The following is a 27,310-nucleotide window of genomic DNA, read 5'->3' as shown; positions in this document are numbered from 1 at the left end:
TCATTTAAATGTAAATAGCCACACACCGTTTAGTGGTTACTGCAGTGGACCACGCAGAAAACTATTCCTGAATTTCTTCTCAAATTTAATTACTCATAGTGCTGCTACTGATATTTGGGGCCGGAACGTTCCTTGTAGACGGAGGTGTCTGGCGCCTCGTAGGGTTCAGAGGATTCTTGGCCTCTATCCATTACCGCCAGTGGCCTCAACAGGCTGGGACAACTGAAAATATCCCCAGGCACTCCCCAAACGTCTCAGGTGGGGGCCACGTAGAGGTGTCTCCTGAATGAGGACCCCTGGTTGGCTAGGGCACCTCTGATGAGAGGCGCAGGGAATCTCCACTCACACAGTTTGCGTCTGTCATTGTGACTTCTCTGGGGATTACGGAGGCGTGGGTCCTGGCTGAAGGCTCCCTCACACAGGGAGCTCACTGTCCCTTTCTAGCATGCACTTTCTGGTGGAGCACCAGGGACGAGAGCTGCTTGAAGGCCCTCCCACATTTGGGGCATGGGTGCAGTTTCCCTGTGGCATGGATTTTGCGGTGATTGGTAAGGGTAGAGCTGTCGGTGAAAGCTTTCCCACACTCAGAGCACACGTAAGGCTTCTGTCCAGCATGCATCCTCTGGTGTCTCTGAATGCTTGACTTACACCGCAAGGCCTTCCCGCATCCCTCACACTGGTAAGTGTGATTCTCTCTGTGGCTTTTCTGATGCTTGAGAAGGGCCGCCCTGCGCCGGAAGGTTCTCCCACACTCCCGGCATTGCTCCGGGGGCCCCAGCTGGTGAACCCTCCTATGTTCCGACAGGTGGGAGCTATTCCGGAAGTACTTTCCACACTGCTCACACTGGTAGGACTTCTCCTCCTGATGAATCCGATGGTGCTCAAAAAGGTGAGAGTTGCATCTGAAGGCTTTCCCACACACTTTGCAGTGGTACGGCTTCTCTCCCGTGTGGATTCTCTTGTGCTCCGTCAAGGAGGAGCTGCGGCCAAAGGATTTCTCACACTCACTGCACTGGTAGGGCTTCTCCCCAGTGTGCACCCTCCGGTGACGAGTGAGCTTCGTGCTCTGCTTGAAGGTTTTCCCACACTCCTCACATTTGAAGGGCTTCTCCCCCGTGTGGGTCCTGTGGTGGCTGCTCAGTGTGGAGCTGCTGTTGAAGGCTTTCCCACACTCCTTACACTTGTAGGGTCTCTCTCCGGTGTGAATCCTATAGTGAGTGAAAAAGTAGGAGCTGTGCCGGAAGGACTTCCCACACTCGTCACATTTGTGGGGCTTCTCTCCCGTGTGGATCCGCTCGTGCTCGATGAGGTGGAGGGTCTGGTTGAAAGTTTTCCCACATTCTTTACATTTAAAGTGTGCCTTCCCCCTTTGGATTCTTGGACGACCATGCCTTGGGAAGCCTGGCGCCTGTGTTTTTCCATTAATATCTCTTTTCAGGGTCTTCTTTCCTCGAGGGGTGCTCTGTGATGTTGTTGGTGGTGGTGGACGACCCGGGCATCTCGTCATGGCCGTGGATTCATGCCTTTTCTTTCTAGGGAGAATTTTTTTGCACGAGTCCGCGGCCAGCCTGGGGCCAGCTTTTTGCTTGCTCCTCAGTGGCCTGTCCTCAGTTTCCAAAGTCCTTTCCATCTTAGCACCCCTTTGGGCCATTTCCTTTGCCTTCCCCAGGGATGGCCTCGTAGAGATGCCTGGCTTTGGAAATGTGGTCTTCGGCACAAGCCTTGTCTTCTTGTCTGAAAGGGATTCAGAATGTAAATCTCTCTCTTTTTTAGTGCCATTGTCTTTATCTTTGGTTGAAAATGTTTTGTCTCAGTATAAAATACATACAAAAAAAAGCACACAAATCATAAGTGCATGGTGTGATTAGAATTCACATCGTGCCACCAAAAAAAAAAAAAAAGGTAATTATGTGAGGGGACGAAGGTGTTCTCTAACTTTATTGCCATAATCATTTCATTATATATACATGTATCAAACTACCATGTTACGCACCTTAAGTCTACACAATGTTATATCACAATAAGCTCACACGACTCTATCCTAATAAGGATAGAAAAAGAAGACAGCCAGTTCAAATGAAATGGAAATAAAGAAGGAAAAAGAATCAATGCAGAAATGAGTTGGCACAGAAAATAGAAAAAAAAAAATCCTATATCAGAATAACTACTTAAGAGATGAGTAATGAAATGTCCCAGAAATAAATCAAGAGTTGATCTATAGATTGAAGGGAAAAGTGATACAGAATGTTCCGTACTAAATGTAACTGTTTTATAAGCTATCATTTATAGTCCGTGAACCCTGCGCGAGCCGGCGACCATGCATTACCCCAGAAGCATGGTCAGTTCTTAATGTTCCCTTATCACTAAAATGATGTGATTCTCTCCGTAAATAAGTAGAGTAACATATTTTTGTGAGTCTAGCTAGGGGAAAAGAGAGAATTCACAAGGTGAACACATTCACGTGTCCAGCGCAAAGATTAAGATCAAGAAACAGAACCGTAGAAGCACCCTCCCCGACTCCAGCCCTCCGTCCGTTCCCTCCAATGACCCTCTCCCTCTCGGAAAATCGAGACCCTGACCTCCAGTAGCGTAGACTGGCTTTGGCTCCTTTTGTACATTATATAAATGCAACCTTACAGCATGCACCCTTTGGTGTCTGGCTTCTTTCACTCAGCTGTTCTGTCTATGAGCTTCATCTGGATTGTTGCGTGCAGTCGCAAGTCATTCATTCGCGTTGCTTATAGGGTCCCATAATGTGACTATACCACAATGTGTTTAACTTTTTTATTGTTGATACGCATTTAGGGAGTTCCCACTTTGGGACTATTAAGAATTGAGCTGCTATGAACATCCCCTGCTGAGTGGGGAGTCTGCTTCTCCCTCTCCCTCTGCCACTCCCTGCTTGTGCTCTCTCTCTCTCTGTCAAATGAATAAATAAAATCTTTAAAAAAACTGAAACTGGGGAAATAAAAGCTGGAATGAGAAAGAGGCTTACTATTATTATTATTTTAATGAAAACACCTGGTTACTCTTTGGTTTTTTTTTTTTTAAGATTTTATTTATTTATTTGACAGAGAGAGAGAGAGAGAGAGCACAAGCAGGGGGAGTGGCAGAGGGAGAGGGAGAAGCAGACTCCCAGCTGAGCAGGGAGCCAGATATGGGCCTCAATCCCAAGACCCTGGGATCATGACCCCAGCCGAAGGCAGAAGCTTAACCAATTGAGCCACCCAGGCGCCCCTCTATTTGGGATTCTTATTAAATCCATGTATTATCTTTATTTTTAAAGTTTTATTTATTTATTTTAGAGAGAGAGAGTGCTCGAGAGCGCACGGTGGGGAGGGGCAGAGGGGGAAGGAGAGAGAAACTCTAAGCAGACTCCGCGTTCAGCATGGGGCTTGATCCCAGGACCGGTGATCATGACCTGAGTGAAACCAAGAGTCAGTTGCTTAACCCACTGAGCCACCCAGGCGCCCCTTAATTCCGTGTATTATCTTAAAGGAAAAACTCTCTCTCAATTCTCCTGTATTCTTGAGGTTCAGATGCTGATGGGGGATAGTTTTGCTGCCCCAGAAACATGCTGTTGTTTTTCCAAGTCAACAGAGGGCTACCCAGGGTTGATAATCTTAAGGATTTAAGTCCAGTGCCAGACCAGCCTGCACCAAAGAACTGCTGTGAACATCTTTTTAACCACGAAGACATCGACACATGCATACAAGGAGGAAAGTGAACAGATGCTCGCTGAAGCAATCAGGGAAAAACCCTGGGGAGGGGACTGAGGGCAGAGCCAGCAGCCAGTGCAAAGGCCCTGAGTTAGGGTGTCAGTTGATGGCAGCCCGAGTCTGATACGGAGGATGTGGCGAAGGAAGGAGTGCGGGAATGAGATCCCAAGAGGCCAGAAGAATGGAAAGGTGTTCCTGGAAGGGAACATGCCCTGCAGGCTTCTTCCTTCTCCTTACACCCCTCAGCATGCTGCGCCTTTGGGGAGAATTTCTCGTGGAGACTGCCATGGCGTCTCCTCCTACTCACCTGTGGAGATGCAGCTCTCGCTGATCCCAGCACCGCCTTGCTGGGGGGCTCGAGGGACGTCTCTCTCCTTGACACAGGGCTCATCTCCTTGCTCTAACCTGGTGATCAGCTTGGGTTTGAAGAGCCGATACCCTGCTCCAGAGAAGGAAAGAAGTGCTGGATGCCTCCCAGACACCCATTCCAGACCAAGAATTTGCACAGAGAGAAGAAGTGTGTTTATGTTCTGCTCGCAATTCCAGAGTGTGGGTTTCCTACACACACACACACACACACACACACACACACACACACCAAGCAATTCTCTCCAACACAGCTGGGGTCCTAAAATTCAACTCAATTCTGACACTACCTGGAGGTAGGGTTGCACCCCACAGGTTCCCACAAGACTGACACCCCGCCCCCTAAATTCAGACACCAATCACAAATCCAAGTTGTCACCTGTCCCTCTGACTGACAGGCTATGGATTGGAGGTTGCAACCCACCCCCTTCTTGGGTTTGATGAATTTGCTAGAGGACCTCACAGAACTCAGAGAAACGTCTTATTCACCAGATCACCGGTTTGTTATAAAAGGATATAACTCAGGAACAGGAGGTGGAAGAGATGTACAGGGCCAGGTGTGGAGAAAGGGTGTGGGACGTCCATGCCCTCTGACGCCACCCCTCCCCCCGGATCTCCACTTGCTCACCATCCCGGAAGCTCTGTCCTTTGGGGGTTTTGTGGAGGCTTAATTACACAGACATAGTTGATTAAATCATTGGCCATTGGTGACTGATTCAGCCTCCAGTCCCTCTCCCCTCTCCAGAGGTCAGGGGCGTGAGACTGAATGTTGGCTCCCCTGGTAACCAGTCCTCATCCTGAGGCGTTATCCCAAAGTCACCTCATTAACATAGCGAAAGACACCTTTATTCCTCTCACCAGTTCAGAAATTCAAAAGGTTTTAGGAGTTCTGAGCTAGAAACAGGAGGGAGACCAAATATATATTTCTCATTCTAAATGACAATATCGCAATGATACAAAGGACCTCCGGAGGGAGTGTAGGGCAACTGCCTCGCCAGCTTCCCCCTCCCCATCACACCAGCACAAAGTTCTACGGAGGGGTAGCCCCATGGTCCCCAGAAGCCAGAGCCCGCCCTCGAAGGGCACGACAGCCCATTAGCCTCTTCCTGTTGCACTGGCCACTGCGAGTGGCTTAGCTGTGCTCACGTGACCGAAGCCAGCTCCAGTCGGAGCAGAAGTCAGACTTTAGGACGGAACACCCAGGGCCGACCTTGCGACCATTTCGGTTGCGAGTGAATTACAACGCCGGTGCCTCCGAGGCTGCTTGCAGCTGTCCTGAGACCGCGAAAGCAGACGCGGGTTTAGAGGGAAGCCACAATACCATCAAACCTTAGCGCGCGAGACCAGTCCTAGGGCGGAGCTCGTCCAAGGCTTCCGAACTGGGGGGGCGCTGTCCTTACCCAAGGAGGCCAGGTTCCCATAGTTCTCCAGCATCACCTCTCTGTACAGGTCCTTCTGAGCGGGCTCCAGCAGCTGCCACTCCTTCTGGGTGAAGTACATGGCCACATCCCTGAAGATCACAGGTTCCTGAAACCCAAAGCCCCGTTGGTATTCACCCAGGGCCTGGTCCTTCACTTGGCCCAGGACAGTAGGTGGAAAGCCGACAGAAGTTTGGGTTGTGTTCAGAGTCCTGTGTTGTGTCAGCTTGCAAATAAGGCCTGGGCTCCTTCACCCTGCCCCACATCCACACCCTCTGCTATGGGGCTGTGCAGTGCGCTCCTGTTCCGAATCTTCGCTTGGCCATGGAACTTGCTGTGGCCAGTGGGGTGTCGGCCAAGTGTGACAGAAGCAGAAGCTTCAGAAATGCTTCTGCAATCAGCACTGCCTTCTGTCTCGTGCCTCTCCCGCCCCCACGGGTGAGGCTCTGCCCAGCTAGCCTCGGGACGGTGCAAGATAGTAGAGCAGTGCCGAGTCACCCCAGTCCTCTGAGAAAAGCCACCGCAGGCGAGCTGACAAGCCAGAGTCCACCTGGCACGTGAAGGAGCCCCAACACCGGAGAGCCACACAGCCAGACCCTCATGGCTGTGTGCTCCTGACCGTCCATGCGTGGTGGTGGTGTTCACACAGCATTCTTTTGGCCACAGAGCACACTCGGAGTGTTCATGTGTTATGTGAAGGCATGAACAAAGGGATGCTATGAATGTTGGAAGCGGCCCTTTCACTCGCCAGTTGGATGGCCACCTGGGGATCTCTGTTTCCACTGAGGTACATCGATACCATGATGGCTAAGAGCATCGGCTCTGGGGCCAGACCGCCTGGGCTCGAATCTTGGCTTGGCTACTTAGGATCTGTGTGACCTTAGGCAAGTGACGTGAACTCTGTGCCCCCATTCTCTTATCTTAAAAATGGGGATAATACAGTACCACGTCCTGGAGTTGTGAGGATTAGGTGGATGAAAATAGGTAAAGAAATTAGCTCCGCTCCTTGTACATGCTCAGTGCTCAAGAAATGTCTATTATTCTAAATATTTGTTTAAAAGGGGAGGGGATTCTAGTCAATGGGAGAGAGAATGCAGGCCTGGAGAGTAGCTTTATTCACTCACGTACTCATCACGGCCTGGCTCTGGATAGGCTAACATAACAGACCAGGTCAGTGCTGGACACAGTATCCATTTTCCTTTGCCATAATAATGGAAGCTACAGGTGAGCCCATGCTTGCACAGCCAAAGAGTACATTTCCCAGCATCCCTTGCAGTGGGGTGCGGTCATGTGACTACACTCTGGCCAATGAGGTGCGAGCAGAAGAGCCGCGTGCGGCTTCTGCGCTTTGGCCTTTGAGAGACTAAGCACGTGTTCCGCTTGGGGCGCCCCTGAATGTGGACGGGCCACGTGGGGCCGAGGCGCATTGTCCACACACACTGTCATCGTGAGGAATAAGTAATGTCTGAGTGAAGCAGCTGTGTTTTGGGCTGTCATGTTCCAGTAACCAGACCTATGTGGTGGGGGGCTCCAGCTGCGGGCGGGAGTGCAGAGGGTGACGGGTGCAGCAGAGGGGCACAGGTGTGGAGGACCGCAGGTGCAGAGGGGTGCAGGTGCAGAGGGGTGCAGATGCAGAGGGGCGCAGGTGCAGAGGAGTGCAGGTGCGGAGCGGCACAGGAGCACGGGTGCAGAGGGGCGCAGGTGCAGAGGGGCGCTGGTGCAGAGGGGCGCTGGGGCAGAGGGCCACAGGTGCAGAGGGGCGCAGGTGCGGAAGGCCGCAGGTGCAACAGGGCACAGGAGCACAGGTGCAGAGGGGAGTGGGTGCGGAGGGCCGCAGGTGCAGAGGGGCGCAGGTGCAGAGGGGCACAGGAGCACAGGTGCGGAGGGCCGCAGGTGAAGAGGGGTGCAGGGGCCATGGCCGCAGAGAACACCCCGAAGGCATGGGGGATGCGCACCCGCGTGCATTTCCTAAAATGCTGGGAAAGGCTGGGAGGGGAAGGCCCTGCAGAGCATTGCCACAGTGTGCAATGTGAGGAGCTGAAGCAAGGGGAGCGGCTGGAAGGGGAAAGAGCAGAGCAGACAGGGGACAGTGTTCGCTCCCGGAGTGGGATCCGCGCCCCTCAGCGTGGGGGCCGGACAGAGGGCTCTGCCTCCTGCCTGGCGGCCCGCCGGCTGGAGACTTGCCTTCTGGCGCCTCAGTCTCCGCATGTGTAAAATGGTCAGGATAAAGAGTAGTGCTGCCTCCTGGCGGGAGAGTGTGAGCGTTCAACGGGACAGTCCAAAAACAGAATCTGTGACAGCACGCGGCGCTTTAGTAAGGGCCGGAGCCTCAGCTGCTACAACTCTTGCCTCAGCCGGTTTCTTAAAACTATCTGCTTTCATACAAATGTAAACGCTGCTTTTCCAACAGGAAACAGCCCGCCTCGGTGTGCACAGCTGTAGCGGTTTCTGGTAGGGCTGTGACCTCTAGCACTTTCCTCCCCTGCCGGCCTGACCGGTCGTTGTCCCATTTCGTCCTCAGGAGGTAGCCTCCGTGCTTTCTGCATTCTACAGACGAGGAAACGGGGCCAGAAAGCACCAGTAACTTGCCCCACTCGTTATGATGAGACACAGAGTTGGGGGGATATGGGGGTGTCAAGTAGAGATGCCAACATACCCTTCTCGGGGGACAGGAATCTGCCACCATTCATGTTACAGACCCTTACAGGCCAGGCGCTTTCTAAAAACAGCACAGATGCGAGTTCATTCGCTCTTCAGAATAACCCCTGGACCATGGTAAACCTTGTAGCCCCATTTTACAGATGAGCAAACTGCAGTGGGCCCGGAGTTGTTCCGGAACTAGTCCCAGGTCCCACAGCTGTGAGTGGCTGAGGGGGGATGTGACCCTGCAGTCAGACTCCGAGTTTTCGCCCTCCGCTGCGCCAGGCTGGCGTTCACAGCTGTGAGGCACAGAAGGGCCACGAGGGTGGTGCCTGCACTTAATGCCCCTTCCTTTGCAAAAGCAGCCCATCCCTATTCCGGGGTTTCTCGACTCTGCACAGGTGAGATCATCTGGGGGCCAGATCATTGTTTGCTGTGGATTGCAGGATGCTGAGCGGCGTCCCTGGCCTCCACCCACCCCTCCAGGGCTGACACCCAGACACGGTTTCAGCCACTGCCGGTGTCACTGTCTTGTCCCAGCCTTCTGTCCTCGTGGTTGCGTCACACGGCAATAACTACTCTGAAGAAAATTAAGCAAGGCAAGGCGTTATGGAGTGATGAGGAGGAAGTGAGCAGGGAGGCTTCCTGGAGGAGGTGACATTCCAGCGGAGGTAGAAATTAAGGAAGAGAAGAAGGCAGGAAAGAGGCCCAGGAAAACCATCCCCCATGGGATGGGGCCATAGCCTTTTGTGGTGGTGCAAGGGGGGCCCTGCCACCCGAGGGTCTCTGCCGGGCAGAGAGGGTGGCAGATGCGCCTGACCTCTCAGAACTGAGGGGCCCTCTGGTCAAAGGGAGAAGGCTTACCGCGCTCCAGGCCGGCAGGAATCTGACTGGCATTCTTCCCTTCTTTTTGGAGAGCTTCTCTGAAGTAGGAGCAGGGCTCTGAGAAGGCAGGACTGGGAAGGAAGAAGGAGTAATGAGGTCATTCTGCCCTCTGTGGGTAGGGAAACTCAATAAAATCCCAATAATGAAACCCACAAGAGCTAACATGGATCAAGACTTGCTGTGTGCCAGGCTGTCTTCTAAATACTACACAGGTATCACCTTATTTGGTTTTTCATAATAACGCTACAAGATGGCTACCATCATCATCCCACTTTACAGATGAGAACCCGGGCACAGAGAGGTTAAGATATTTGCTCAAGGTTGCACAGGGGTGCCCTAAGACATGTGTTAAACTGCATCCCAAAGGTCAAAAGGGAACAGGCAGGAAATGTCAGTGAGTGAAGGGGTTGGGGTAAGACAATGGGGACACTGGAGTCTGTGGTAGACTAGAACTCCCAGGATCTCAAATACTCACATTTGAGAGAGGCAGAGAGACCAAAACCACATCAGTACACTAGAAAATACCAGAGAGTGATAGACATAGTGACAAAAATAAACTAGGTTGGAATGAAGGCAAATCCCTGGATGCTGATGACTTTGTTTTGACCTTCATTTTGAGAAGGAGATGGCCAAGTGAGCATATGATGGGAGAACACTCTTGGGCAGGGAAACAGCACGTGCAAAGGCCCTGAGGTGGGATGTTAAAGGCAAAGCTAGGAGGCCAGGGTGACCGGAGTCTGTTGAATTGGAGGGAGAGAGATGGGTATGATGAAGGCAGGCCAGCAGGGTCCCATCCCTCGGGGCCACCGGGGCCCCTATACAGAGTTTGTATCATTCTCCAGCTTGAGAGGTCTGACAGGACCTGATCCTCATTTTTATAAGATTCCTTGGCCTGCTCAACGGGGAACAGTTTGGTGGAGGCAGGAGTGGAAGACAGGATACCACTTGCCACAGAGCAACAGTGGTTTGGGCCACGTTTCTTCCTGGATCAGAGTTTGTGGGTAATTTCCTGAGGATATGAGGGAAAGTGGTTTCTTAGATTTTAAAACACAACATCCCAACACATCTTGTTTGTCTGGCTGATCTGTTGGTGAACGATCGCACTCCTGAGCATTTCTGCCAGCAAAATGAAAACACACATTCACGCAAAAACCTCTACTCGCAATAGCCAGCAACTGGAAACAACCCTGGTGTCCCTTCAGGGGACAGCTAGGTCACGGAACCCCACTGAGCAATAAAGAGGGATGAAGTGAGGGTGCCCACAGCAGCCTGGATGGCTTTCCGGGGCACTGTGCCGAGGGGGGAAAAGTGAATCTCAGAAGGTCACCAGCTGCATGGTTCTGTTGATACAAGGTTCTCAAAATGACAGAATCACAGAGATGGAGAGGATTTGTCACAGCCACATGGGGGAGGGGGAGGGACAGTGAAGGGGGCAGCTCCAGGGAGATCTCTGTGGTGACAGAACAGTTCTGTATGTTGATTGGGGTGATGGTCACACTCAGCGACAAATGTGAGAACCTGACCCTAAAAAATACACATGCATTGGGTCAGGATGTATTTCCTCGTTCAGCGTTGTACTATCACTGCTAAAGACATGACCATTTGGGGAAATGGGATGAAGGTCCATGGGACCTCTCTACTATTATGGCAACTTCCAGTGAATATAAATTATTTCCACATAAAAAGTGGTTTTTTGGGCGCCTGGGTAGCTCAGTTGGTTGAGCGACTGCCTTCGGCTCAGGTCATGATCCCAGGGTCCTGGGATCGAGCCCCGCATCGGGCTCCCTGCTCGGCGGGAAGCCTGCTTCTCCCTCTCCCACTCCCCCTGCTTGTGTTCCTGCTCTCGCTGTCTCTGTCTCTGTCAAATAAATAAATAAAATCTTTAAAAAAAAAAAAAAGTGGTTTTTTAAAAAGACTTTATTTATTTGAGAGACAGAGCGTGAGAGAGAGAGATTACAAGCTGGGGGAGTGGCAGGCAGAGGGAGAAGCAGGCTCCTCGCTGAGCAGAGAGCCCAATGCGGGGCTCCATCCCAGGAGCCTGGGATCATGACCTGAGCTGAAGGCAGACGCTTACCCAGGCGCCCTACACATAAAAAGGCTTAAAACAGGAAGCATCCCGGCAAACCCAACAGCCCTCCCTCATCCAGCCAAGCCGCCAGCAGGACCCCAAACTGGCCCACTCCTGCCCATTCCCTCCACCATCTCCTTGGGCTGGACCTCCATCATCTCCCACCTAGGTAACTCTGTGGCCCCCTGAATGGGCAACTGACTGCAGGGTAACAGTGAGGAGCCCAGGTTGCTTCTGGCTCCCCGAAGACACCCCTGCAGGCTCCGAGCAGAGGAGTGCCCAGGATCCACTGACATGATGTTGTGTCGGGGAGAGTCCATCCCGGGGGCCCCTCTGCACCCTCCCACCCCAGGAGAAGCCAGTGGGTGGTGTGTGGGGCTGGGGGCCGGTCTCCAGAGTAAATCCTCCCGCCATCACCAGGCCCTAGAGGCCTGCCCCCTCCCACCTGCCCAGTTTTCCACCCTGTGTTTCTCTTACCTCCTTTGTCAGGCAGCTGGGTCTTCACCTCCATGGCACCCCGCGCTCTGCAATGCCGAGGTGCAGTATCCCGTTCAGCACAGGCCTCTCCTAGGGGCAGAGACCAGAGCAGTTAGGGGTGGGCTGCGGCGATGGAGGGCCGGGTTCTAGTCCCAGCTCTGGGGAAGCCGGGTGGTCCTGGGCAGGTGACGTCACCCCCCCACCGTTTTGTGTCCTCAACTGTGGAGGAGAGGTGTTAGCTACACCTCCCTCGTAGATCGCCTTCAAGGCCACCTGGATGCTTTACGGGGAGCGTGGCATGGCACCCGGCAAGGCCGAGGCAGGGGCTCGTGGGGCCTGGGGCTCGTGATACGAAGTGCTGGGGCCCTGATGGTGAAGCTGGGTTACCCAGGCATCAGGGGGCCTCTGCTGCCTGGCATCACGGCAGGCACTCCCTACGTGTGAGTCTTGGCCAGTACTGGTGCTCCTGGCTTTCTGGCCTGTTCTGAAGCCGTACGGCAGCCTGACAAGGCGCCTCGGAGCTGGACCTCGTCTGGCCGCCTCCTCCTTCGCGGGACTGTGGTGGGGACGAGGCCGCCGGTTGCAGGACCCCTCACCACAGCCCGAGGGGGGAGGCCCGCGCTGCCACGGTCCTGCTGGGGAGGCCCAGCCCTGGGATCAGGGACCCTGGCCTGACCTGGGAAGGAAGGCCCAGCAGTGAGGCAGGGCCGTGGGCCAGTCTGTCCGGGGGGTGGAGAGGGGGTCCCGGCCCGCCAGGCACGGGCTGTGAGAGCTGCAGGGTCAGGATGGCTGTAGTTAATCACAACAAGCACACAGCAACCCGAAACTCGGATTTGAGATAAACGAATAATTTGTAGTGTAAGTATGTCCCAAACGCTGCATGGGACACGTCTATATTAAAAGATCTTTTTTTTTTTTTTTTTTTTTTTACTTACTTGGATAAATTCTTTTTTCTTTTTTTAAAAATGTAAGCTCTATGCCCAACGTGGGGCTTCGGCCTCTGAGATCAAGAGTTGCAGGCTTGGGGCGCCTGGGTGGCTCAGTCGTTAAGCGTCTGCCTACGGCTCCGGTCAGGATCCCAGGGTCCTGGGATCGAGCCCCGCATCAGGCTCCCTGCTTGGCGGGAAGCCTGCTTCTCCCTCTCCCACTCCCCATGCTTGTGTTCCCTCTCTCGCTGTGACTCTCTCTGTCAAATAAATAAATAAAATCTTTAAAAAAAAGAGTTGCAGGCTCAAGGAACTGAGCCACCCAGGCGCCCCCTGAGTCAATTATTTTTAAGTATAATACGGCAAGTTCCATGCAATAGTTGGAACATATTTATACTAAAACCTAATTCACTATCTGAAATTCAAATTTAAGTGGGTGTCCTATAGTTTTTAGGAGTGCCCTATATTTTAAATTGGCAACACACAATTTGGGGGTTTTTAGCCTCTTTGCTTCAGTTTTGCCCACCATAAAAATGAGGCCATTAAATGATTGTACACGAGGGCGCCTGGGTGGCTCAGTCGGTTAAGCGACTGCCTTCGGCTCAGGTCATGATCCTGGAGTCCCGGGATCGAGTCCCGCATCGGGCTTCCTGCTCGGCAGGGAGTCTGCTTCTCCCTCTGACCCTCCCCCCTCTCATGTGCTCTCTCTCTCAAATAAATAAATAAAATCTTTAAAAAAAATAAAAATAAAAATAAATGATTGTACACGAGAACGCTATTGTCCAGTGATGATGGGAGCGCCTTAGCCAGAGTGCAGGCGGTTTCTGTGCTGGTTACAATGTACTTGTTCTTAGGGGTGAGGCCTCAGCCCCCCATTCTCCCATCTCCACCTTCCCTGACTCACTGTCCCTGCTGCTGTGGTTTTCCAGCTGGGTCTCGATCCTGTCTCACCACATAGCCCTCCGGGACCAATCTAGCCTCTGGGCCTGGGCCAGCCCTTCCAGGGAAAGGCCAAGCTCAGTGCTAGGGGAGATCCGCGGGCCACAGACGTCACGCTCGGGAGCAGCAGGGGCACTGGCGCCTGGCTCCGGGGATCAGGGGTGGCTGGTCTATGGGGGCCGGGCACAGGCAGCAGCCACGGGACTGCCCTCTATGCTGGGGGTCTAAGTCAGCGAGGGCTTCCCCTCCATGGCAGCCAGCCCACTGGGCATGGGCTCGGTACACTTGCCCGGAGTGTCTCCTTGGAGCCCGCACGGGTCAGGCTCCGGAGATGCCCAGAGACGGCCCTGGCGGAAGAGCGCGGGAATGAACAAACTTACGTGCATCAGATGCACCATGACCCCCAGGCGCCAGCTGATCCCCTAACGGACTGGCGCGTGCACACACACATACACCACATAACACACACATGCACGCACACACTCACTTCTACTCCCCTGGCTACTTTCCAAAACTCCGACCCACTCCCTAGGCCTGGGAGGCCTACCTGGAACCACGTTCACACGCTGGCAAGTGCACACACACATGCTCGGCGGCCCCCTGGCGCACACAGGCTCACACACACACGGAGACACGCGTGTCTGCGGACGCCCGCCCCGAATCTCCAGGTCCCCCTCCAGGACACGCAGACGCCCTGCCCTCTCTCCCTGACACCCAGGGCCCGCGGGCTCTCACTCAGGGCCCATCCGCCTCCCCACCACACTCCACCCCTCCCACCCCCGGGTGCACCTTCCTGGCTGTGCACACTGAGCTCTCTCCCAGCCCCCACGCCAGGCAGGGCGCGCTCATGCAGACTCACTGGAGGTTCCAAGGCTGGTTTGCTGGTGCCCTTCTCCGCAAACCTTCAGAAGCGTCCTCCCGGACATCCCCAAATGCCTCCTTGGGGCTCCCCGCTGCTCCACTTGTCCCAAACTCCCCTCAGGACCGCCCCCCAGTTTTTCCATGCTGCAGCCGGCCAAGTCACTAACATATCCTGCTGACCCCCATCTGACCTCTCTAGCACCCCGGGGCTGACCTGATGTCTCTGCCTCCCCCATCAAACTAGCATGCCTCAAGTCTGACCATCCTGCCTCCCACATGGACCCGTGCTCCCCAGCTGGTCCTGGAGAGAGTCCCCATAGGAGCGGTTCCAGCATCCTCTTCCGCTTCATTTTTCTCCCCAGCAGTGACAGCAGAAATCTTTGAGACCCAGGGGCTCAGAAAGACCTGAGAATGCCAGTGGCCCTGGGGGCTAGTACCTGGTCCTCAGCTTGACCCTGAGGCACGCTGGCCACACCAGTGGAGGGTTTGGGCATCAGAGTCCCCTGTGTCTCTCAGACTGGGTTGCTCAGTGCCAGTGCGTACCCAGCTGGGCGCCTCCTCCCAGACCCAGGGTGACAGGGTCTCCCTCAGCGCTTCGGCACTGAGCACGGCTGCCACGAGGAACCAGCAGCCACGGGACTGCCCTCTATGCCGGGGGTCTAAATCAGCGAGGGCTTCCCCTCCATGGCAGCCGGCCCACCGGGCACGGGTTTGGTACGCTTGCCCCGAGGGTCTCCTTGGAGCCCGCACGGGTCAGGCTCCGGAGATGCCCAGGGACGGCCCTGGCGAAAGAGCGTGGGAATGAACAAACTTATGTGATCAAACAGAAACACACAAACTCACCTTTGAGTACAAACTCGCACAGTCACAAACACACGCATACAGTCACACAGATATAGACAAACTCACACTCACACACACCCCCATATTTAAACAAACACTAAGACACACACTGAAATACACACACACTCACCCACCACACAGGGTCCGACGCACACAAACTCCTACAGACACAAACTCGCTCAACTACACAGACGCCCACAGCTGCACCCAAACTTCCACACAGTCTTCAGCTGTGTCTTCAGCCACACAAGTTCACACAGTCACACGGATGCAGGCACATCAGACACATCCTAAGATACACACAACCTCACACACACAATCATGTAACACAGAGTGAGGCGCACAACCAAACCCAGCCACACCCAAAAGTCAGACACAAACTCACACCCAATCCCACACAGCCGGACAAAAAGTCACGACCCACCAAGATTCAAAGACACACAACCACACGCATTCGGCTACACCCGCTGGCAGACTCGGTGTGACACAAACTCGCAGCTTCACACAGATAAGACGCCAGCCACCCCAACTCAGACCCCCCAAGAGGCGCAGCTGCAGTCGGACCCACTCGCACACCCACCGACTCGCAGACCAGCAGCACTTCGGCGGTGGGCACGGCGCGCAAGCCCGCGGTCAGCGAGGTGCCCACTCACGCAGGCAGAGCGAAGCCCAGCCGCACCAGGTCGGAAGCTGCGGTGTGTGGGATCCCACGGGAGCTCCCGCGCTGGGACGGACGCGGCTCCACACGTGGCCCCCCGCCCCGAGTCAGTCCCTCGCGCCCGGGCACCCCGCAGCCATGCTCCCTCCCTCGCACACTCACCTGCTGGCGGGCCAATCACTGACTCGGAGCCACCACCCCCAGACCCGCCGGCGTCCCAGGTCCCGCAGGACGGGAATCCGGGTGGCGCGGACCGGACGGCTCCTTGCCTCCTTAGCGCGCAGCCCAGCCACCCCGCTTCCTCTGGCAGATACGGACCCCCCCAGCACACACACACACTCCCTCGCTTCCCCTAGCTCCCCCACCCTCTGCCGCCGCAAACTCACCGCTCAGCGCACAGCCCGCGGTCTCCGGGAGCTGAATGAGGCTGAGCGGAATTCAAACCCCGTCCCAAGTGCGCGCGAGCACCGCCCGCCAAACTACCAGTCCCAGAAGCCCCCGCGCCCGTCGCCCCCGCCGCTTCGTGTCCGCTAAGGAGCCCAAGCCAGGGGGGCGCGCGAGGACCGCTGGGAAATGTAGTCCCAAGACCGATGGAGGCGTCCCAAGACCGCGCTTCAGGGGCGGGGGCAGCGGGGAGGTGGCAGGATGTCCCGTTCCTCCCACCCGGCAGAGGGGAAGATCTGGGTTCCCGCAGAGGGAAGGAGCTTTGGAGGAGGAGTGGACTTCACGCTCTGCAGCACCCCCCCAGCCCTTACCTGGCGGCGGAGGTGCGGAAGGGTCCCTAGCGACCCCACCTCAAAATTTCCAGCATCCCTCCCCAGCCGGGGAGGCAAGATTAACGTGCACTCAATGAAAAGGAAATCAAACAAACAAAAAACCCCTACATTCAACAGGATCTCAAGTTTTTGCAGCTTTTATATGAGAGGAACAAACTTTTAAAACCAGTTTCTTGTTTCTATTGGAGAAATTTGAGCACTGGGTATTTGGTGACATTAGGAAATTATTTTCTGGTGCCTGCGTGGCTTAATAGGCTAAGCATCAGATTCTTGGTTTCAGCTCAGGTTTTGATCTCAGGGTCCTGAGATGGAGCCCACCTGGGGCTCCCAGCTCAGCAAGGAGTCTGCTTGAAGATTCTCTCCCTTTGCCCATTTGTGTGCGCAACCGCGCTCTCTCTCTCGCTCTCAACTAAATATTTTTTTAAAAATTTAAAAAATTTGGGCTCCTGGGTGGCTCAGATGGTTAAGCGTCTGCCTTCCGCTCAGGTCATGATCCCAGGGTCCTGGAATTGAGTCCCGCATCGGGGTCCCTGCTCCTTGGGAGCCTGTTTCTCCCTCTGCCTCTCTCTCTCTCTGATGAATGAATGAATGAGTAAATAAATAAATAAATAAAATCTTTAAAAAAATTATTTTAGGTCTAATAGTGGTATTTGCAAGATTTATTTTTTCAGTATTTATCTTTGACAGATACATACTGGGACACAAGGACAGTTTAACATACACAAATCAATAAATGTGATACACAACATTAATAGGCTGAAAGATAAAAACCACATGATCATCTCAATAGGTGCAGAAAAAGCATTTGACAAAATTCAGTACCCTTTCATGATAAAAACTCTTAAAAACTGGGTATAGAAGGACCATACCACAATACAATAAAGGACGTATGCAGTAAGCCCATAGCTAACATCATACTCAACCACGAGAGGTTGAAAGCTTTCCCTCTAAGATCAGGATGGAGACATGGATGTCCTCTCTTACCACTCCTATTCAATACAGTATTGGAAGCACTAGCCAGAGCAATTAAATAAGAACAAAATAACAAAAAGCATCCAAATCAGACAGAAAGATGTAAAATTGTCTGTTTGCAGATGATACAATCATATATAGAAAATACTAAGGACTCCACCCAAAAAAACCTGTTAGAACTAATACACAAATTTAATAAAGTTGTACAATATAAAATCAGGATGCAAAAAATCAGTAGCATTTCCATATACTAATAAGGTACTATCCAATAAAAAAAAGTGAAGAAATAATTCCATATACAATACAATCAAAAACAATACTGAGAAATAAGTTTAACAAAAGAGGCAAAAGATCTATACACTGAAACTATAAAACACTAATGAAAGGAATTGAAGATACACATAAATGGAAAGATATCCCATGTTCATAGGTTGGAAGAATTAATATTGTTAAATGTCCATCCAGCCAAAGCAATCCTCAGATTCAATGCAACCCCTATAAAAATTCCAATGGCATTTTCACAGAAATAGAAAAAAATCCTAAAATTCATATGATACCAAAAAAGACCCAAAAAACTCACACACTTTTTAGCAAGAAAAACAATGGTGAAAGCATGACACTTCCTGATTTAGCAATATATTACAAATCTACAGTAATAAAATCAGTATGATATTGTCATATGTCATATGGCATAAAAACAGACATATAGACCAATGGAACAGAATAGAGAGCCAGAAATAAATCTATGCATCTTTGGTCAACTGATCTCCAATAAAAGTGCCAAGAATACACAATGGGATATGGATAAGCTCTTCAGTAAATTGTGCTAGGATAACTGGATATCCAAATGAAAAAGAATGAAATTGGACCCTTATCTCACACCATGTACAAAAATCAACTCAAAATGGATTAAAGACTTAAACATAAGATCTGACACCATAAAATTATTAGAAGAAAACAAGAGATGGGGCACCTGGGTGGCTCAGCCAGTTAAGTGTCTGACTCTTGGTTTAGGCTCAGGTCATGATCTTGGGTCCTGAGATCGAGGCCTCTGTCGGGTTCCCAGTGGGGCTCCACACTCAGTGTGGAATCTGCTTGAGTTTCTTTTTCCTCCCTCTTTCTCCCCCTCTGCTCTTCCCCCTGCTTGCATGTGCACTCTCTCTCAAAAAAATAAATAAATAAAAAGAAAACAGGAGAAAATCTCCTTGACATTGGTCTTGGCAATGGTTTTTTTGGATATGACACCAAAAACACAGGCAACAAAAGCAAAAATAAATAAGTGGGATTGCATCAAACTAAAAAACTGCACAGAAAGTAAACAATCAGCAGAGTGAAGAGAACCTATGGAACGGGAAAAAATATCTGTAAACCAAACATCTGACAAAGGGCTAATATGCAAAATATACAAGGAACTCATACAACTCAATGGTGAAAAAATAACCAATTTAAAAATGAGAAGATCTGAATACAGCTTTCTCAAACGAAGACATACACATGGTCAATAGGTATATGGAAAGGTGCTCAACATCATTAAATATTGGGAAAATGCAAATCAAAACCTCAATGAGATATCGCCTCATACCTGTTAGGATGGCTATTATCAAAAAGACAAAAGATAACAAGGATGTGGAGGAAGGAAACTCTTTTACACTGTTGGTGGGAATACAAACTAATATAGCCACTATGGAAAATAGAATGGAGTTCAACATTGCATGATCTCACTTATCTGTGGACTCTAAGTCAAACTCTGAGGTAGAGAATAGAATGGTGGTTTCCAGTGGCTGGGGGGTAGGGGAAATGAGATGTTAGGCAAAGGGTACACATTTTCAGTTATGCAGGATGAATAAGTTCTGGAGTTCTAATGTATAGCATGGTGACTACAGTTAGTAATATGGTATTGTATACTTGAAATACACTAAGAGAGTAGATCTTAAGTGTTCTCACTGCAAAATAAAATGGTACCCATGTGAGATGATGGATATGTTATTTATCTTGATTGTGGTAATAATTTCACCCCATATATGAATATCAAAACATCACGTTGTACACCTTAAAATAATATATATACTTTTTATTTGTCAATCATCTCTCTTTAAAGCTGGAAACAAACAAACAGAAAGGAAACACACAGTGGGTATCTGGGGGGCACTGTGCAGCAGTGGTAGGAAGAGCAAAAGTAACTGCCATTTATAGAAGAGTAGCTGGGCTACATGTATTTCTTCTTTGAACCATGAAAATAACCCCATTTTACAAATGAGGAAATTAAGGTCAAAAGGTTTAAAATACATGCCCATGGTAACATAGTGGGCCAGTGACAAAGTGGGGATCCGATCCCAGGAAGAACGGATCCAGAGCCCAAGTACCTGTCTGCTCATTTAACTCACATTTACTGAGTATCTCTTATGTATGCCAGGCACTAATCCAGGTGCTGAGAATACAGTAGAGAACCAGGTAGACATAGATCCCTGAATTTGTGGCATTTCCTTGCTAATGCAAAAGAGACAATTAAAAACTAAGTAAGGTAAGGGCGCCTGGGTGGCTCAGTTGGTTAAGCGACTGCCTTCGGCTCAGGTCATGATCCTGGAGTCCCTGGATCGAGTCCCGCATCGGGCTCCCTGCTCGGCGAGGAGCCTGCTTCTCCCTCTAACCCTCCCCGCTCTCATGTACTCTCTCTCATTCTCACTTTCTCAAATAAATAAACAAAATCTTTAAAAAAAAAAAAAAAAAAAAAACTAAGTAAGGTAAGTAGTGAGTCAGATGGTGGAAAGTAATATTATAGAGAAAAATTAAACAGGGGATATGTGGTGGGTGGGACATGTGTTTGGGAAGTGCTGCAATTTCAGGGTGGCCAAGGAAAGTATCCCGAAAAAGATGGCATTTGAACAAAGCTCTGAAGGAGCCCAGGAAACAAGATCTTTGATATCTGGAGGAGATATGTTCCGGGCAAAGGGAGCAGCTTTGTACCCAGAGATGGGTACATGTGTAGTGTGTTTGAAGAGTAGTGAGGAAGACAGTGGCTGGACCCCAGGGCAGAAAACAGCTGACCCTAGGAGGCCTGTTGGGGATTTGGTTTGGGAGGACCCCTCCACCCCTCATTCCAGATCTGAGGGACTGGGTGGAGGTGGGTATCCCTTATGTCCAAAATCACTGCCTGGAAAAGTTTGTTGCTCTCCCCCAGGACTCTGCCCAGAGTAGGGGCAGGGAAGGATTCCTGTTCCCTCTCTCACAGGTTGGTTGAATGATAGTTGCAGACCACTGGGACTCCCTGCCCCTGGCTGAGACAGTGGGGAGAGAGGAAGACCTACACCCAGGGCTCACTGTGTCACCAGCACCCCCAACCATGGCCAAGACACAGAACACCCCCTTCCTGGGTGTTGGAGGTGGGATTGGAAATGTGTCCCTAGGTAAGTTTAATGCTCTGTGTATGCCTGAAATTCTTAATAATTTTTTAACATGGGCTCCCACATTTTAATTTTGCAATAGGCCCCCCAAATTACATATCCTATCCTGGATGGATATTATTTCTGTTTTTATAAAAAATGAAAGCACAGAGCTGTTAAAAGAAGCAACTAGGAAATGGGGAGCTGGGATTTGAAGCCAGAGTCAGCTTCACTCAAGGGTGGGTGCTCTTAACCACGGGTCTAGGCAACATCTGACCTTAGTAGACCCTTAGTAGACCTTCTTAGTAGAAGGAAAGCTTCTCCCCTTCTCAATCCAAAAAAAAAACAAAGCAGGCAACACCCTTGTCCTTTCCTTCTTTTCCAAGCTAAGGGAGAAAATTTTAAGTAGGGTAACGGCTCCCCAAAGATGAAAGATGTCCACATCCTAATTACCAGAACCTGTATATTATCTTCTGTGATGGCAAACACACGCACACACACACGAGAAATTTTTCTTCTTCCTTTCCAATTTGGATTCCTTTTATTTCTTTTTCTTGCTCGATTGCTCTGTCTAGGTCTTCCAGTACTACATTGAATAGAAGTGGTGAGAGTGGTCATCCTTGTCTTTTCCTGATCTTAAAGGAAAAGCTTTCAGCTTTTTTATTATTAAGTATGATGTGAGCTGTGGGCTTGTCACATGTGGCCTTTATTATTTTGACACTGAATTATCCCTGTACTCCAGGGATGAATCCCATTTGATCATGGCGTATAATCCTTTTAATGTGCTGTTGAATTGAGTTTGCTAGTATTTTGTTGAGGATTTTTGCATCTATGTTCATCAGGGATACCGGCCTGTAGTTTTCTTTTCTTGTGGTGTCCTTATTTGGCTTTGGTACTGGGGCAGTGCTGACCTTGTAAAATGAGTTTGGAAGGGTATCTTCTAGTTCTTTTTGGGGGGGGGTCGGGGGTGGGGGGAGTTTGAAAAGGATCAGTGTTAATCCTTCTTTAAATATTTGGTAGAATCACCAATGAAGCCATCTGGTCCTGGGCTTTTCTTTGTTGGGAAGTCTTTACTGATTTAATCCCCTTATTCATTATTGGCCTGTTCAAATTTTCTGTTTCTTCATGATACAGTCTTGGTAGATTGTGCATTTCTAAAAATGTATCAGTTTCTTCTAGGGTGTCCAACTTATCAGTTGTAATGTCTCCTTTTTCATTTGTAGTTTTATTTCACTTGTAGTTTTACACTTTTCCCCCTTAGTCTAGCTAAAGTTTTGTCAATTTGGTTTATATTTTTAAAAGTCAGCTCTTTGTTTCATTGATCTTTTCTACTGTTTTGTACTGTGTTTGAAAAAGATAGTTGATGTGGTTTCCATATTCTTAAATTAGTTAAGCCTTCTTTTGTGGTCTAACATATCATGTATCTGAGGGAATTTTTTTTTTTTTAAACAGACTTTTTTTTTTTTTTAAAGATTTTATTTATTTATTTGACAGAGAGAGACACAGCGAGAGAGGGAACACAAGCAAGGGGAGTGGGAGAGGGAGAAGCAGGCTCCCCGCAGAGCAGGGAGCCCGATGCGGGACTCAATCCCAGGACCCTGGGATCATGACCTGAGCTGAAGGCAGTCGCTTAACCAACTGAGCCACCCAGGCGCCCTCTGAGGGAATGTTTTGTGTGCATTTGAGAAAAAAGTATATTCTGCTACTGTCGATGGAATGATCTGTACATCTGTAGGTCCGTTTGGATAGTGTTGATCCAATCTGCTGTTTCTTTATTTTCAGTCTGATCTACCCATTGTTGAAAGTGAAGCACTAAAGTCCCCTACTTTTATTGTATTGCTGTCTCTTCTTTCATTTCTGTTAATATTTGCTTTGTGTGTTTAGGGACTCTGATGTTGGGTGCATATATAATTATTATATTCTTTTGGTGAATTGATCCCTTTACCATTATATAATGACTATCTTGGACTCTTGTAACAGTTTTTGACCTAAGGTGTTATTTGTCTGATATACAAATAGCCACAGTTACTCTCTTTAGTTTACCATTTTGTTTACATGAAATCTTTTTCCAACCCTTCACTTTCAGCTTATGTGTGTCCTTAAAGCTAAAACATGTCTTTTGTAAGCAGCATATATTTGGATTATGTTTTTTTGTTTTGTTTTGCTTTTGTTTTTTACCTGCTCAGCTATTCTATAGTCTTTTGATTTACACTTAAAGCACTTACTGAGGGGCGCCTGGGTGGCTCAGTTGGTTAAGCGGCTGCCTTTGGCTCAGGTCATGATCCAGGGTCCTGGGATCAAGCCCCGAATTGGGCTCCCTACTCAGCAGAGAGTCTGCTTCTCCTTCTCCCTCTGCCCCTCCCCCTACTCATGCTCTCTCTCTAATAAATAAATAAAATCTTAAAAAAAAATAAAGTACTTACTGATAGGTTAGGACATATAATTGCCATTTTGTTAACTGTTTTCTGACTTTTTATTTTAATTTTTTAATTAAAAAAATTTTAATGTCACATTTCATTTTTTAAATTTTGTATCTTCCTTTTTACACTTAGCATTCTCCACTGTTATCATTGATGCCTTATAAATCTTTTTAATAACTACATATTTTGGGGTACCTGGGTGGCTCAGTCAGTGGAGAGTCTGCCTTCAGCTCAGGTCATGATCTCAGTGTCCTGGGATTGAGCCCCACATCGGGCTCTCTGCAGCAGGGAGCCTGCTTCCCCTTCTCTCTCTGCCTGCCTCTCTGCCTACTTGTGATCTCTCTCTCTGTTACATAAATAAATAAAATCTTAAAAAAAAATAACTACATATTTTCACAGCACATGTGAATATCCAAATGTCCTCAACTATTCATCTATTATTGGACAGTTTGATATTAGTCCATTTCTATTCTATCATCAATAATTTTAATGCATACTTCTATACATAAATATTTATCTGTATTTAATAACTTTGGGTTTTGTGGAGTTGTTGTTAGAAAGTCATATGATCTTTGTTTTGCTTTTTGTTTTTATTTAAATTTAATTAACATATAATGTATTATTTCTTTCAGGGGTACAGGTCTGTGATTCATCAGTCTTATATAATACCCAGTGCTCATTACAACACATACCCTCCCCAATGTCCATCACCCAGTTACCCCATCGCTTCACCCCCCTCCCCTCTAGTAACCCTCAGTTTCTTTCCTATGTTTAAGAGTCTCTTACGGCTTGTCTCCCTCTCTGATTTCATCTTGTTTCATTTTTTCCTCTCTGCTTTGTTTAAGTTACACATATCAGTGAGATCATATGATAATTGTCTTTCTCTGATTGACTTAATTTTGCTCTAGTTCCATCCACATCATTGCAAATGGCAAGATTTCAATATTTTGATGGCTGTGTAGTATTCCATTGTATGTATATACCACATCTTCTTTATCCATTCATTTGTTTATGGACATCTAGGCTCTTTCCATAGTTTGGCTATTGTGGAAATTGCTGCTATTAAACAATGGGGTGCAGGTGTCCCTTCGGATAACTACATTTGCATCTTTGGGGTAAATACTCAGTAGTGCAATTGCTGGGTCATAGGGTAGGCTCTATTTTCAACTTTTTGAGGAACCTCCATACTGTTTTCCAGAGTGGCTGCACCAGCTTGCATTCCCACCAACAGTGTAAGAGGGTTCCCCTTTCTCTGCATCCTCGCCAACATCTGTCCTTTCCTGACTTGTTCATTTTAGCCATTCTGACTGGTGTGAGGTGATATCTCATTGTGGGTTTGGTTTGTATTTCCCTGATGCCAAGTGATGTTGAGCACTTTTTCATCTGTCTGTTGGCCATTTGTATGTCTTCTTTGGAGAAATGTCTGGTCATGTCTTCCGCGCATTTCTTGATTGGATTATTTGTTCCTTGGATGTTGAATTTGATTAAGTTCTTTTTCTCTTTTTTTTTGAGCCACCTAGTCACCCCAATTTAATTGTTTTTAAATTTTAATTCCAGTATAGTTAGCATACAGTGTTATATTACTTTTAGGTGCAATAGAGTGATTCAGTAATTCTAAACAGTACTCAGTGCACATCATGATAAGTGTACTCTTTAACTTTCATCACCCATTTCACCCCCCACCCGAGTCTGTTAAGTTCTTTATAGATTTTGGATACTAGCCCTTTATCTGATATGTCATTTGCAAGTATCTCCTCCCATTCTGTCAGTTGTCTTTTGGTTTTGTTGACTGTTTCCTTTGCTGGGCAAAAGCTTTTTATTGTGATGAAGTCCCAATAGTTCATTTTTGCTTTTGTTTCCCTTGCCTTCGGAGATGTGTCTAGCCAGAAATTGCTGCGGCCGAGGTCACAGAGGTTGTTGCTTGTGTTCTCCTCTAGGATTTTGATGGATTCCTATCTCACATTTAGGGCTTTCATCCATTTTGAGTCTATTTTTGTGTGTGGTGTAAGGAAATGGTCCAGTTTCATTCTTCTGCATGTGGCTGTCCAATTTTCTAACACCATTTTTTGAAGAGACTGTCTTTTTTCCATTCTTTCCTGCTTTGTCAAAGATGAGTTGACCCTAGAGTTGAGGGTCCGTTTCTGGGCTCTCTATTCTGTTCCACTGATCTATGTGCCTGTTTTTGTGCCAGTACCATACTGTCTTGATGATGACAGCTTCGTAATAGAGCTTGAAGTCCAGAATTGTGATGCCACCAGGCTTTGGTTTTCTTTTTCATCATTACTTTGGCTATTTGGGGTTTTTTCTGGTTCCATACAAATTTTAAAATTATTTGCTCCAGCTCAGTGAAAAAAGTTGATGGTATTTTGATAGGGATTGCATTAAATGTGTATATTGCTCTAGGTAGCATAGACATTTTAACAATATTTATTCTTCCAATCCATGAGCATGGAACGTTTTTCCATTTCTTTGTGTCTTCCTCACTTTCCTTCATGAATGTTGTATAGTTTTCTGAATACAGTTCCTTTGCCTCTTTGGTTAGGTTTATTCCTAGGTATCTTATGGTTTTGGGTGCAATTGTAAATGGGATCAACTCCTTAATTTCTCTTTCCTCTGTCTCATTGTTAGTTAGGAATGCAACTGATTTCTGTGCATTGATTTTATATCCTGCCACTTTACTGAATTCCTGTATGAGTTCTAGCAATTTGGGGGTGGAGTCTTTTGGGTTTTCCACATAGAGTATCATGTCATCTGCAAAGAGTGACAGTTTGACTTCTTCTTTGCCTGTTCGGATGCCTTTTATTTTTGTTGTCTGATTGCTGAGGCTAAGACTTCTAGTACTATCTTGAACAGCAGTGGTGATAGTGGGCATCCCTGGCGTGTTCCTGACCTTAGGGGGGAAGCTCTCAGCTTTTCCCCATTGAGAATGACATTCGCTGTGGGTTTTTCATAGATGGCTTTTATGATATTGAGGTATTTACTCTCTATCCCTACACTGTGAAGAGTTTTAATCAAGAAAGGATGCTGTACTTTGTCAAATGCTTTTTCTGCATCTATTGAGAGGACCATATGGTTCTTTTCCTTTCTTTTATTTATGCAGTGTATCACATTGATTGATTTGTGGATGTTGAACCACCCTTGCAGCCCAGGGATAAATCCCACCTGGTCGTGGTGAATAATCCTTTTAATGTACTGTTGGATTCTATTGGCTAGTATTTTGGTGACAATTTTGGCATCCATGTTCACCAGGGATATTGGTCTGTAATTCTCCTTTTTGGTGGGGTCTTTGTCTGGTTTTGGGATCAAGGTAATGCTGGCCTCATGGAAAGAGTTTGGAAGTTTTCCTTCCATTTCGATTTTTTGAAACAGCTTCAGAAGAATAGGTATTAATTCTTCTTTAAATGTTTGGTAGAATTCCCCTGGGAAGCCATCCAGCCCTGGGCTCTTGTTTGTTGGGAGATTTTTGATGACTGCTTCAATTTCCTTACTGGTTGTGGATCTGTTCAGGTTTTCTATTTCTTCCTGGTTCAGTTTTGGTAGTTTATATGTCTCTAGGAATGCATCAATTTCCTCCAGACTTGACTTCGATTGCACAGAAAAACTCTATACTTTCACTCTTCCCCATGCATTTTGTGACTGATATCATCATTTACATCTTTTTATATGGACTACCTAAGTTATTGTCATTATAATTATTTCTTAATGCTTATGTCTTTTAACTTTTATACAAAAATTGAAAGTGATTTATGCACCACCATAACATAGTATTAGAGTATTGTGTATTTAACTATATACTTACCTTTATCAGTGAATTTTATAACCATCTATTTTCATGCTGCTAATTAGTGTCTTTTTTCATTTCAGCTTGAAGAACTGTCTTTGGCATTTCTTGTAAGGCAGGTCTAGTGGTGATGAAAGCCTTATCTGGGAAAGCCTTATCTTCCTTCATTTCTGAAGGACAG

General features: G+C 48.5%; 1 protein-coding gene across 2 annotated transcripts; it reads right to left on the bottom strand.

The window, feature by feature from the left end:
* Positions 1-6: 6 nt before the first annotated feature.
* LOC102741780 (uncharacterized) lies at positions 7-16,323 on the bottom strand. Of its 2 annotated transcripts, none has more exons than XM_006732786.3 (6): positions 16,187-16,323; positions 11,574-11,663; positions 9,008-9,099; positions 5,486-5,612; positions 4,027-4,158; positions 7-1,734 (listed from the first exon to the last, which is right to left on the bottom strand). In XM_006732786.3, the coding sequence occupies exons 2-6, from the start codon at positions 11,605-11,607 to the stop codon at positions 428-430; spliced, it is 1,692 nt and encodes a 563-aa protein (XP_006732849.1). In that variant the 5' UTR covers positions 11,608-11,663; positions 16,187-16,323; the 3' UTR covers positions 7-427. The 2 variants fall into 2 exon arrangements, with proteins under 2 accessions (XP_006732849.1, XP_030883403.1); XM_031027543.2 differs by lacking the exon at positions 16,187-16,323 and adding an exon at positions 15,723-15,847.
* Positions 16,324-27,310: the final 10,987 nt, after the last annotated feature.

This window comes from Leptonychotes weddellii, unplaced genomic scaffold (assembly GCF_054177405.1).
Source record: "Leptonychotes weddellii isolate Sample4059 unplaced genomic scaffold, ASM5417740v2 HiC_scaffold_216, whole genome shotgun sequence".
Classification (NCBI taxonomy): Eukaryota; Metazoa; Chordata; class Mammalia; order Carnivora; family Phocidae; genus Leptonychotes; species Leptonychotes weddellii.
Note: the sequence above shows the minus strand (reverse complement) of the source record. Positions and strands in the feature narration are given on the sequence as shown.